At 45.9% G+C, this 14,324-nt stretch overlaps 1 protein-coding gene across 8 annotated transcripts in view; it reads right to left on the bottom strand.

The window, feature by feature from the left end:
* PBRM1 (polybromo 1) overlaps positions 1–14,324 on the bottom strand; it is a 147,576-nt gene that overhangs the window by 80,811 nt on the left and 52,441 nt on the right. For all 8 annotated transcript variants that reach the window (XM_019505222.1, XM_019505221.1, XM_019505224.1 and 5 more), the window contains one exon: positions 8,413–8,629. In XM_019505222.1, the coding sequence (XP_019360767.1) occupies positions 8,413–8,629 (217 nt within the window). The remainder of the gene's footprint in view (positions 1–8,412; positions 8,630–14,324) is intronic.

Below are 14,324 nucleotides of genomic sequence, written 5' to 3'. Positions count from 1 at the left end.
CTTTGCCTCCTTGCACTGGATGGTGAATTCCAGCAGGCGATGATCACTGTTGCCCAGGTGGTCGAGTACCTGCAGCCCCCTCACCAGGTCATTACCCGTGGCCAGCATCAGGTCCAACAAGGCGTCTCCCCTGGTAGGGCTGTGCACCTCCTGGGTTAGATGGAGGTCCTGCATTTTGGCTACGAACTTACGTGAGCAGTCAGACCTGGCTGACTGCTCTTCCCAGCAGATGTCTGGAAAGTTCAGGTCCCCCAGGACGACCACATCCTTTGACTTCACTACCTCCGTGAGCTGACTTAAGAATTCCTGGTTTAGTTCTTCCCCTTGGTTGGGAGGTCTGTAGTAGACCCCCACCGTTAAGTCTCTTTCCCCTTGACTGCCTTGTATTCTAATCAACTGCCTTGTATAAGCGATTTAGTCTAGCCAGGTTAGATTAACCTGCAAAAACTGAACCAATTCAGGCTCAGGTTATTTTGAATATCTGCCCCTAGCCCAGGAGAGCTGACAGACTTTAACAGAGGCTATACTAAGGGCACAGAAGAAAGCTATCCCAATGCAATGGAGGCATGGGAAGTGCAACAGGATACTGGCCTGGCTAGATAGTGATCTCCTAAATGAGTTGAAACTCAAAAAAGTGGACACCTGCTCATATTACTAGGGAAGGGTATAAGAGTATCTTATGGACATACAGGGAAAATATCAGGAAGACCACAGCTTAATTCAAGATGGAACTGACAATGGATGTAAAAAGCAATAAAAAGGAATTTTACAAGTTTTTTCAAAGTAGGAGGAAGACTAAAGAAATTATGAAGATTGGGGTCTTTACAAATAATAAATGCTTGTTAAAAAACAGCATTCCAAATGGCTTCTGTGTCATTTATTCTTACAAATAAGATTAGGTTGCAAGAGAAAGAACCATGTTCTAGATAGGAAATAGTCAGGGCTGGGATAAAATATCACATCTATTTACACTGAAATTTATCTCCATGAAAGCAAATAAGTGCATTCATACAAAACTCATGAATCTTAACTGTTTGCTGAACCAATTAATTTAAGTTTTGCTCTTATATTAGTAGCATACAACTTGTAAATGTTCTTAAGCAGCATTGCTGCATTTGCCATCTTGTGGAAAATTGGATGTACATAAAGACTGAATGCCAGCAATATTAAAACATGCAATTTAAAACTGTTTAGTACAGGGGTGTCAAACTCACCAGGTCCATGAAGCCAGATGAATGGCAAGGAGATGATCCACAAGTCAGATGTGTGGCATAGGGCTAGTCCACAGGAAAAAATTTGGCCCACAGACTGTATTTGTGCACTGGATCAAATGGACAGGGCTGATGTGGTGCACCGTATGCACTGCATGCCAGATCCAGCCCCACCAGCAGTGCACGGGGCTGGGCCAGTGTGCACTACATCTGGCATGTGGGTCCAGTTCAAGATCCACAAATAGCACAGCAGGCGAGATGGTAGGGTTCCATGAGACAGATCCTGCCCACAGGCCATACCTTTGATACCCTGGTCCAATCTCCCAACTTCCTAGACCAGGGTTGGCAAGGCACAGTATACATGTGTGAAGTAGCACAGGCAGCTGCTATGTGTAGCCAGAGAACCCTGTCCAGTCAGCAAAGGGGGGAGGCAGAGGGCAAAAGGAGATTGAAGGTGTCACTGCCAAGAAAAAAGGACTATGCAAAACAGCTACATTTTGTTTTGGTTTTGGATTTGGCCGTTTTGGAAGGACAGTGATTCGTTTTGGTGTTTCAAATCATTGTTCCATTTCGATTTGGCCGAATCTGTTTTGGAGCTTAGACACTATTTCAGTGATCTGGCCATAGGCTATAATGGGGAATAACTAAAATGCCTATAACTTTGTCATTTCTTGCCTGATTTGGATGAAAACTGCAGGGATGGTAGCTCCTTCTGAGGCTGTGAAGCTTGCCAGGTTTCAAGAAGATAGGTGCAGAGATTTCTGTAACACTGCACCTCAAGCTTCTGAAAGCAAAACTTGTGTCACTTGTGTGTGTGTAGGCAAAGCAGGATGAAACCAGCAGGGATGGTAGCCTGTAACAGGGTGCCTTCCCCACATGGGTTAGATCTCTACCCACCCACCTGTTTCTGGGCCAACCTCCCGCCCCTCTTTTTCCTGCCATGCCTTGATGGAAAACTGACTGAGATGTCTCCCAGGTAGGAGGCTGCCCATTTAGGTGTCTTGGGGTGACATCCATTCTGCAGCTCCGTACATTCCCTATACTGCGGCCCATGCCTCGCACTTTACATCCTTCACCCCTCCCAGTGGTGGTCCCCTCTCTGGGATCTTTGGCTCCTTCTTAGGCCCTGGCCCCACCTTCAGGCAGGTTGGAATCCTGAGCCTCTTGTTTTGGGCATTCCTCACTGGTTGTTCCTGGCCCTTTGACCCCACTTTGGGTCCTGGCCCCAGCACGGACCAGTTGAGGGTATCTCTGAAACCTTTTATTAGACCAACTGAATAGTTGGAGAAATGTATCTTAGCAAGCTTTTGGGTTTAAAAACCCTTTGTCAGGCTGAGGAAGCATCCCTCCCCCACCCTTGATCCCAGCCTGTCCCTTACCCCCTGAAACCTCAATTTACATTTTCATTAACTAGCTATTTTGCCTGCATTGCATGTAAGGTGGCCATCACAGAAGACATTCCAATTTTCTGCTTACATCCTCTATTTTTCTCTTCAAGAGAAAAGTAGCATGTGTAAAGTAGCACCTGTAGACCTGCCTTGCACAGCTCCTCCCTCAAGTACTCCCTGCATGCTTCATACAGGGAGGGCACCACTGTCTTGATGAAAGTGGTACATGCGGGCATGCAGTATGATGGGGCCACGAGCCACCTGAACCCTGGCTGCTCATCTAAAGAGAAGGGTTGGCCATCCAGAGCAAGCATCATCCCAATGATCTGGGTGACCTCGCTTGCCTTGGGAACATGCCCCCCTTTCCCTCTACTTTTCTCCCACTGGTCCAGGGTAGCCTGCCTCTGCTTCTGGGGGATGGGGGCTTTGGAGTGAGAGGGGGACTTCTTTTTGGGTATGCTCCCATTGGTACCAGGCGGAGGAGCAGCAAAAGCAAGGAGATGGTGCCTCATGATATGCATCAGCTTCCCCATGTTGCCGAAGTGTTTCTCGTCCTTGCCTCAGCTGATATTGCATCAGCAGTGGAGGCAGATAGCATGCTTGGGATCATCTGCCACCTCAAAATGTTCCCACACTACACTACCGCCTCACTTCTGTGGTATGGGTGCAGATCCCCCTCCTCAGCAGGCAGAGGCACAACAGCAAGAGGAACTGACTCACCTGAGCCACTTTCCTCCACAACTTCAACCTCCTCCGAGGTGCTTTCAGGAGGAGACCTGGCTCTAGGGGTACTTTGAGGGGTGTGGAGCAGAAACTCACGATTCTCCCTCCTTCCTCAGAACTTCTCTATGGCACTGAGCTCCCCTGGTTTCAGATCCAGCTGCTCCTTTGGCACTGGAAGGCTCAGGCTGGAAACTGAAATTGGGGTGGAGGAGACTGTCATGCTGGTGGTGCTGGGAGTTATTATTATTGCTCGTGTTAGTGGAGGTGGGGCAGGTGCAGACACTGCTCCCACCTCCTTGCAGCCACTAGCAGCAAAAGCCTCCTGGCTACTAGGGAAGAGGGTACATCTAAGCTTTTTTTTGGCGGGAGGGGGCAGGAAGAGGAGGGGAACTGACAGCTCTCCCTCTACCCTCTCTGGCTCCCCTGCCATGAGACCTGGCACCTGCCTTTTCAGCACACTTCATAATGTTTGCTGTGCTGGAAAGTGTGTGCGTGTGTTGCTTCTCGGCCTCTTGAAGGCTCAGATCAAGTGTTGTATCTTCTATACGCACGTAAGTTCCCGTGGCATTCACTAGTATGCCTGGTTGTTATGGACTTGTTGGGTCTTGCCTTCTCTTTGGGATCCAGATAGCTTGGCGTTAAAGTATTTGTCTTGGAAGTCCTTCAGGGGGTTCTTTCCTGCCACGTCTTTGATGGAAAAATAAGTTTGTTGTTGGGAGTATGAAGTTATGTCTCACCTTCCCTGGGACCCTCCTTAACTTTGCTTGTCCAGTTTTCTGATTCGGGGCTCTGCCTCCCCTACACCCTACCTTACACCAACCTTAAGTTGTTACCTTCTGCTCACTTCTAAGGTGAGCAACGGTGGTAAATTTGTCTTGGCCTTTTGACCTTGTTTCCAGGGATGTCTCTGCTTCTCGGTTACGTCATTACTGTGGTCTGGACTCCCAGCTCTCTCTTCCATTTGCAGGGTCCCTGGCAGTCCAGTCACGTCTGGAGGCATCCAGGATCCACAACTCGGCTTGAGGTAAGTACCTTAGCCCTTGCAAGCTTGTCTCCTTTCCGTGTGTCCCCTGCTGGAGCAGCCACCCCTACTCCTCTCTGGAGCTCTCTCCTCCTCGGGGTTCTTCTGGCCCCACCAGAAGCCTCACTTCTGGTCCTCCAGGCTCTGCTCCTGGTGGAGTTTTTATCTGTCTTAAGAGGCCGGGTGGTGAATCAGCACCAGCATGCTGCCATAAAACAGGTTCATGCCGGGGCTAGAGCCAATCCCGGCTCTTCCTGGACCTGTTGTTCTTTTTTTTGCCCCTCTTTCGTTGCTGTGGCGTTTTCCCTGCTGCAGTTTTGCTCCCACCAGGTTTCCAGTTTTTGTCTAGCTCCTGCCGGCTCAGGAACTCTTCCTTACGGGGCAAGTTTTTCCTCAGGGCATTGCCCCTATTACAGTGCAATACATCTTCTTCTATCTGTTTAATGTGTGTGTGTGTAAAATATATCTTCTATGTGCAATATACCTTCTATCTGTAATATACTGGAAGGGTGTATCCAATCCCTTCCAAGAAGAGAGACTAGCAAGTGACTGACTACTAGGAAGCCAACCACTGCAGCCGGCCAGTACCTTTCACATACTGTTGCTTCCAGACAGATAGTTCACAAAAGGCAGAGAAAGGCTTCACACGGAGTCTTATATGTTTCTCTGTCCCCTCCCCAGAGCACTGGAATTGGAAGAGACCTCAGGGACAGATAGCAGACACTGGGGCCAGCTACAGATATCAATATCAGAGCAGTCCTCCCCACCTTTTCCCCCTCCCTCTTCTGAGTTTGGTTCCCCACAAGCCTGCCTCCAAAACATTCTGAAATGTTTGGGAAGATTTTGTTTCATTTGTATTTCAGATTTGGTGTTTTGGACACCGAAACACCTCTGAAATGAAATGGTTGCCAAAATGTTGCACAGCCCTACAAGAAACAAGTAAACCCTTTGCTGGCCTTGCAGCCATTATCAGAGCTGGGCCCTTCAGCCCTGGTCCCTTCTCTTTCTCTGCTCAGCTGGGAGAGGAATAGGAAAGGTAGATGGAGGCCATGGGAGAATGGAACCACAGGTTGCTGAAACCTTCTCTAGCAACTCCTGGCTGGTGTTACAGAAGGATGCGGTATTTTGAAATATTAAGGTCTGGAATGGCACAGGAGCCAAACAGGAAACCAGTTGGGGAGCTACTACTCATTTATCATATGATTATGTCCAGATTTGGTGATTCTGTTTCTTCTTTCAATTACGTAACTATAGACTCCAAATTATCCAGTAATATTAATTTCTCATGACAGCCAGCTAGCTCCTCTCACAAGCTTATAAAATCAGACCATCAGAGATGTACAGTATAATTAAGGAGTACAAATTAACTTACATTTGTTATCATAAAATGTTTTTTTCCTTATATCCTCTCTTTCACTGCCTACATCTCCTTTTTTCCCCCCATTCCATGATTGACCCAATGCCTATCTCCATACCATCTGTTTTTCTTGATTTTTATCTCCTAGACATTTATTGTGCCCTTCACTCAAAAGAACTGCATCCCTCTTACACTTAGGAGGAATATGAAAGAGAGAACCTATTTTCTGTTGACTATAACAATCCTCTTCAATATAACCTTATCTTCTAACCTATCCCCTTTTTGTCCCATTTTACTTCTACATGCTATGATCTCTTTATCTTATTACAGGAGACCCTTGCGATTTATGGGGGATATGTTCTCTTATCCCCTGTGAATGGTGAAATCCACGGATAAGGCACTGTGTTCATGAATGTTGTCTGCGTGCTCCTGGCAGCTTGTGGGGGAGGCACGGCTGCTCTGGCAGTCGCAGGAGCCTGGTGGCAGCAAGCACGTAGCTCCCGAGGAGCTACTTTAAGTGCATTTAGGAAGCAGCTTTGGCATTCGTGAATATTTGAAACCGCGAATGCTGAACCCACGAATAGTGAGGGTTTCCTGTATTCTCTGCTCAGCTTGCATTCAAATCCATTATACAATATTATTTTTCAATGTAGTAAGTCAAGAGCCTTTCCAAAGGCCACAAGGACAGCTCAAAAACAGGCCAACTCTGAAGCTTATAGCTAGGGGTCTATCTAAATCACAGTGGGGGGGGAGAAAGGGGGCTTACCAATTTTTGCGAGTTGATCGCGGCCTGAAGGTGTAATTCCATGATCATTTCATGGTGGCCCTACCCCTCAGTGCTGATTGGCAGGGAGACCCTGCCCCTTCGCACTGATTGGTGGAGAGGCCTTGGAAGAGGGGAAGGGGGAAATGAGGACGCAGCTGCCATCTTGTCTGCTGCTCTTCATGCCACTCTACCAGACAGCGCCTTCCCTTCCTGGCAGTGAGGACTGCTGGCTCACACTGGGGATTAGGCATTTCATTATCAAGTTTTTTGTTGTTGCTGATTTTGCAGATTTCACGGACTGTCTCAGATTTTGCGGTTTCCATGAAACCATGAATTAAATAGGTCCCTACCTATAGCTAGCCAGAAGATAACCTATAAAGGACTAACATTATGAGCAACATTATTTCCCACATCCCAAAATAGTCTGAAATCTGCTCTAAAAACTTAACACCACACAATTTCAGTCAAGCCCACAAGACCCTCCATGGGATGAGCTTGCATGATTAAAATGTAAATATATATTTTTTAAAGAAGCAGTCACTATAACAACATTTCTTTTTAGGAACCAAAAAAGATCTGAATGCTTTCTAAGCAAGGAGAAAAAGAAGTCCTAAAATACAAGATAAGCCATAGCATCTTAAGCCCTTCAAAATCTGGGGATTTAATGAAAGGAAGAGACTATGTAGCCACAAACTTCATGGATTCTAACAGCCTACTCTGGCAATATGGCCTAGTTTAGGAGGTCACTGTAAATCCCGCCCTCTACCACTCCAATTGCCTGTGCTTCCTCCACTGCAGATAACCCAGCCCTTTTGTAGCAAGGGGAAGCTCAAGCGTGAGAGCAGCAAGAAGGGTTGTGGAGGAGCCCAGTCATTCAGTGTAAGCGTGTGCTGCCTGGTCTAGAGCTGCTCCAGGACCAAATCCAACCTCTGCAGGCCAAAGGCTGCTAACCCCTCATCAGGTGACTAAGCTGTAATTCAAGATCTCTTGCATTCTAAATTTAATTCTGCCATTAACTTCCAAAGTTCCATTAAATTTGATGCGTGAATTTAAGATATGCCATGAAAGGACACCACTTTAAAGGAGGTATATAAAGTTTTAGTAGGACCAATTATGCCTTACCTTTCTGTATAACGTGAATATAATATATAATTAAACTTGTACATGTTTAAGTACGCACATAGGTCTATGTAAGCATTTTGTGTATACAAGTATGTAATAATTAACCACTGAAAATTAAGACCAATATAAATATTACATTTCGCTTTTCAATGAACTAGATCAAAGACATACAAAAACTCATTATTGCTAGGTACAGTAGACAGAGATGTCAGGAGTTTCTTTCCATTCTGAATACAAAAATAAAATGTTAACAATGTGCCAAAGCTATACTAACTGTTCTGAAAGGCAAAGTAATTGCTACTTCAGATACCTCAAGTTAGCCAATGGAAGTAAAACGGTTGCTTTAGAATAATGCTGTTCCTGGGCTAATTTGTTTTGGTCAATGAAAGAGCTAATTATAACCTAAGCACAGAGCTGCGCTAATTGTACTGCTTGTGGTTCTGGAGCTAACACATATAGACCCTAGCTCTGTATGGCACTGCTTTCTGCTGCACAAACATACGAAGGAGTGGCACCTTTCAGAAACATTAATTCCAATTAAAACTTAAAGCAAAACAAAAACAAAACTAGGCATCTCTGAAGCCCAGTCGGAAGCTGTGTGCATACTAATATGAAAGGTGAATGTAGTAAATAATTCAAACGAGTTTACTTTTGATATCAGTTGCAGAGAGAGTGCATTTAATGGATAAAAATTGCATAGAATACCTCTGAAAGAAAAGATTCCTATAAATATATACGCTACTACAAGATATAAAATTCTGGAGGTGAAACAAGATCTTGTATATACTTAAGATCAACAAGTATATTTCATACTTGTTTCTTACCTGATCTGCTGCAATGAAATAGGTGTTTTGATTTGCTGATAATAATCAGGATATTTTTTCTTGGAAGGCAGATGGAAAAATGGTTCTGATATAAGCTGGCCTTGGTTATTTCGACAGCTCCTAACCGTATCATAAAGTTGATAAAGAGGGTTAGAAGTATCCATAAAGGAAGTAATACTCTCTGCTTCAGACTCTCCTTCTTCATAACGGGCAGCAGCTTTACAGAGGAAAAGGAAAAAGGAAGTGGAAAACACAACAGAAAAGTTATTATATAAATCTTTGTGGTTCTGTCTGACTGACTTTTCAAACATATGAATAAGATAATAAGTGACCTTAAAGTGAGGCTATCTACTAAATTATTGATAGTCAGATTCATAGCTTTCGCAGGAATATTATCATCTGTGGCTTCTGGACATTAGATAAGAAAGCAGCCAAAACATTCTACTTGTATTCTCACTTGGCAGAGAAAATTTCTAATTCTCGTATCTGATACAGATCTCAGCACAATTTTTCATATTCTTTGACACCTGCACATTGGCTACTGTAAAGTGTTATACATGTGATTGCAGAGGAAAGCCATGCAAACACAAACTGGTATAAGATACAGCTGTCTTGCTTACTTAACTGCCAAGTGAATATCACTGATAAATAACAGCATATCACAAGGGTCAGCAATCCCCGGTACGTGTGCCAGAGCATGGCACGCGAGGCCATTTTGCTCAGCGTGCCACAGCTGGCATAGACTCTGGGCAGCTGCTGCCAGCCAAGGAGCCCAGGCTGCTGATAGCAGGTGGCCAAGAGCCTGCAAACCCTGCTACAAGCAGCCTGGCCTCCATGGCATGTAGTAGCTGCCTAGAGCCAGGGCCAGTTGTGGCAGGCAGCCAGGAGGCTGCCAATAGCTGCACTGGTATCCAGAGACCCAGCACTGGGTCCACGCTGGCAGCGGCTGCACACATGCCTCCAGGAGGCTGGCAGGGGGAGGGGCTAGGGTTGTGATGCCCCAGGCCCTTCCCCCGCCATCTCCCTGGAGATATCCATGCCCCCACCACCACCTGAGAGCCCAGCGCAACTGTATGCAGCCTCCCAGTTGCCTGCCATAGCTGGTCTGGGCTCTGGACAGTTGCAGCAGATGGCGCACAAGCTGCAAACAACTTCACCAGGCTCTGGAGCCCCAACAGTGACTTCATACTGGTGGTGACTGAACGTGTGCCTTGGCGAACATGGCAAGGATGGGCCAGGGCAGCACAACCCTGGCCCCTTCCCTGCCATCTGCCCAAAGGCATGTGTAGCTGCCAGCAACAACGAGGATCAAGCCCCTCATGGCCTGCCCCGTTATCTTAAATATGTTAAGTTGAGTGGACTGAGGTTGGGGTATTTTTGGTACTCTGGCCACAAAAGTTGCTGAGCCCTGGTTTGTCATATTATTGGCATCGTACTACATGGTTGCATTTTATATTTTTAAAATACAAGTTACAGTGTATGCAAGTATAGGTTAGTGGACCCACACAAAGTGTCAGAATACTCTGGGGCTCAAAGCAATTGAAGAGAAAATGTATACAATCTTTGAATGCTCAACAAATGGGACATAGCTTACACAGCTTGCCTGTTATGCAACCCTGAAAATCCATGACTATACAACAGATTCAATTACATTCTACATAGAAATAATTTAACTGAGATGTCAGATTGCAAAAAACTATGGGACTACAGATACTGAATGTTATACTGCACAGCTACATCAGCTAAGAGTGTAGGCAAAAATATTGCAATCCCTTCTCAACACAGCTAGCCAGAAAATCCTCTAATGTAGAGCTATGTTGACAGAAGGATACTTTTGTTATTTTAACTTAAGTTTTATGGGGAGGTCTGCTGTTCTGGCTCAGTGGTAGAATTGTTGTCTACAATATAGGAGACCCAAGTTCAGTTTCAAGATGTGCACATAGCTACAACCATCAAGGCACTTAATATCCAGACTCAGTCTGGCCTTTGGATTCTGTCTCGATAGCCTAAAGCAAGGATGGAAGGTCTGGGCAACCTCTGCTCTTCCACTCCTGCCGAGACATCTGTGTCAAAGGTCTGGGTGACCTCTCACATATGCACCATGATCCAGAAGAAATGATAGCTGCCTACTACTGTGGGGAGTTGGTATGACAGGCAGGAAGAACTCCTTCCACTTTCATATCCTGTATCTGGACTAGGAGGCTCTGTCAAGATAGGTACATTTCCATGGGTTCTGCAAATAGTCCCTAAATTTTATATTCACACAGATATGGAAGTATGCATGATAGAATAATTTTGTAAGTACTTCTGGTACATAAAAGCAGTTACACAGCTTAAAAACTTTATAATTAAATGCATACAATTTTAGAATGGTTTCCATTTAAGCATTTCAGGATTCTTTTTAAGCATTAGTGAATTAAACTTCATAACCCTTAGAATACCTAAGCATTATTTAATTTCAGTGTTCCCATTTCTAAATGCTTAGCAGTCACATTTTGAGAAAATTATCAATAATTTCAGAGATAAAACTTTTGGTTGAACCTGAACAAATCAATATGATATAGTGCAATTTTAGTCTGACTTGATGCATGATGGTCCCTTCCGATTTTAACATATGAATTGTGTGTGCAATGTGTGTGAGACCTCTTAGGTTTGATTTCAGCTCTGCCAAGAACTACCAAGTTACAATTTCTGTTCCACTGGTATTGCTTAAAGTTAACTACATAGCCAATAACACACTTGAGAATTGTTATAAAAGTAGGAATTGGCATACTAGAGCTGGAATTTTCAAAAACATTTAACAGAGCAAGTTAAAATAACTGGCTTCAAAATAATATCTATTTATGTATATATTGAGAGAGGTTAGCTTAAATTTTCTCCCTCTCTCACTCTTTTCATTGACATTATCACACATGGACTGAAGAGTTTACTCTAGTGAAGGTTAAGCAGAAAAAACAACTGAGACTACAGTAACATTTGAGAGTTCTTCTATACAGCCTGGCCCTGGCTCTGGCCCTGGTGCAGTCACAAGGAAAGCCTCTTGCCACTGATGCACTGCAGAAGCTATGAGGACTGCACTAGACTAGAATTGGATTGTTTCCAACTTGAAAAGTTTGCCACTGCTAAAATACTGCATGGGTATAATAAACAAATGAACCATAATGAACACACAAAACCCCAAACCCAAATACCACAGCTTAGACCCACCAGCCCTTTGGACTTTAAGCTATTAAACAGAAGGCTATTTTGCAAAAAGAAAGGATCTTCTCACTCTACTGGTAGCATTTTAGAAAATGTTATTGTTATATCAACAAACTAAGATAGTATGTTGCAATTTCATATTGTTTCAAGACTGATAAATATTTGACCAACAGAGAGAATAAAAAGCTATTTCTAAAATAAATAAATAAAAATCAGCAGTAGAATTTGTTTTGATGAAAAATATATTTAAAATTAGGATAACCTATGGTAAAACACAGATGATAAATCTATACAAATCATTTAAAAGTTTAAAACAGTGGTTTTCAACTTTTCTGGACTTGAGGCACCCCTCCATAACTTTGTGAATTGAGCAGCACCCAATTTAAAAAACTGATATGCAATGCTCGCCTCCTTGCAGAGAGGCTGAGCAGTGGGGTTGGGGAATCATACAGGCAGGGGCAAGCCTGAGCCTGTGCTTATTGCCTCACACAGGACCCTTCCAAGGATCTGGCAGCACTCCGGGGTGTCACAGGACCCTGGCTGAGAATCACTAGTTTAAGCAGCGTATTTGCTGCAGAAAGTCAAATCACTAAACTGGGGAAAAATCTTTCATTATTCACCTAGCATTTCAGTCTGTAGATGTTTCATTCTAATCTATTCAAAACTGGGAAACCATTTTTGTTTGCATTTGAATTCTAGCTCCATTAAAATACAGCCTGACAAGTTATATTTAAGGACCTACCAAATTTGGGGTAGCTGCTCCCCACCCCCCTCCATGGTCTGAGTGTGGTGCCAGTCACCATTTTCAAAGCAGAACACAGTGCCCGTGCGCCTCTGATTGGCTGAGGGGTCCCAGAAGTCCTGCCCCTCCCCCCCACTTGTTGGTCATTTTCATGCTTTTTTTGTGGTCCCTGCACTTTTTCGTGGGGGACGTATCAAAGATTCACAGATTGTAAGGGGCTGGAAGGGACCTCGCAAGATCATCAGGTCCAACCCCCCCTGCACTAGGAAGGAAAAACAACTGGGGTCAGGTGACTACCTAGTCTTCTCTTGAAGATTTCCAGGGTAAGTGATTGCACCACCTCTGGAGGGAGTTTATTCCACAGTCTGGCCATCCTAACTATGAAGAAGTTTTTCCTAGTGTTAAGCCTGAAATGGCCTTCCAGGAGTTTGTGGCTATTACTCCTGGTTTTCCCCAAGGGTGCCCTGGTGAACAGTTGTTCGCTGACCCCTTGAAGTAGTCCCCCGATAGAGCGGTAAGCTGCTACTAAATCCCCTCTCAGCCTTCTCTTTGTTTCAATTTCTTTGCAAACAATTTCATGGTTTCTGCAAAAAATGTGAAATCATGATTTCAGTAGGTCCTTAGTTCTGAGTAAATAAAATCTAATCATCTAGAAACCAGCAATGTATTAAATGTAAGAACTCATGCTATAAGTGCTGTACAGCAACAAAATACAAGACAACTTCTAAACCAAGAGTGTCACAAGGCAGGGACCCAGGAGTGGCCATGATCTCCCCTGGTGTCCCTACCGTGCCAAGTTGCCTGTTAGCACCCTCTTTCTCACCTGCCACAACTTTGCTGTTTCTTTAAGACTAATGGGAGGCTGCCTTACTTGGCCCCTTGGACCCGGTGTTCTTACTCTACCGGTCCCAGCTCTGTACCAGATGAACTTGGTGCCCTAACCCTATGGGCGTCGCATGCCTCCAACCTCCCCTGTAGCACGCCCCAAGCCTTGCAGATCTTCCGGACGTTGTCTTGCCTGTACTTATCTTAGTGACCCCTCCCGGGTCGTCTCACTTTCATGCTCACCCCCTCCGGGACCTCTCAATATGCGCGCGCCCTCCTGGGGCTCACCGCAATACTCTTGCCCTCCCCGGGGCTCACCACAGTGCTCTTGTCCTCCCCGGGGCTCACCACAGTGCTCTCGCCCTCGCACCCCCAGCCGGGGCCTGTGCTTCGCACTTCTCGTGCTCCCTGCCTGCACTTGGGCTTCGTCGCCCGCGCTTCCCGCGGTAAGTTACCCCCACTGGGGTTTTGTCGCCCGCACTTCCCACGGTAAGTTACCCCCACTGGGGTTTCGTTGCCCGCACTTCCCACGGTAAGTTACCCCCACTGGGGTTTCGTCGCCCGCACTTCCCACGATAAGTCAGCCCACACTGGGGTTTCGTTGCCCGCGCTTCCTGTGGTAAGTTACCCACACTGGGGTTTTGTCGCCCGCGCCTCCCGCGGTTGGGGCTCAGGTGGCCTTAGCTGTGCCTGGCCCCCTGACCCATCTTCTGGGTCCCGTGCCCTGCTTGGGCTCTACTCCCGATACTGCCCCACTGGGCTGGGGTCGGGGCACCCCACTAGCTCCGCCCGATGTCGCCCCACTGGGCTGGGGTCGGGACACCCCACCTATGCAGTGCCACCCTACAGCGCACAAACTGCTGTGCCCTCCTTGGCACGATTGCTGTGCCCTCCTAGGGCACCAGGAACCCCCCCATGCTACTGGGGCGCTCCCCTGAGGCCTCCTCCTTCCCCTACAGCCTCACCCGGTCCTCCGGTGTTACACAAACATCACCACAACAAACAAAGCCCTGAGCCCACCGGCTGCAACACAAAAATCAGCCTACCGGCTATAACACTCCGCGCCACCCGGGCTCTCCATCAAGCCTCCGAGATAGAGGCCTCTCCATCCCATCACCATGCAGACGCTCAAGCGCTCAGGCAG

This window comes from Gavialis gangeticus, unplaced genomic scaffold (genome assembly GCF_001723915.1).
Source record: "Gavialis gangeticus isolate Ggan-Ray unplaced genomic scaffold, GavGan_comp1, whole genome shotgun sequence".
In the NCBI taxonomy this organism is placed as follows: domain Eukaryota; kingdom Metazoa; phylum Chordata; order Crocodylia; family Gavialidae; genus Gavialis; species Gavialis gangeticus.
This window is presented reverse-complemented; position numbering and strand designations above follow the sequence as displayed.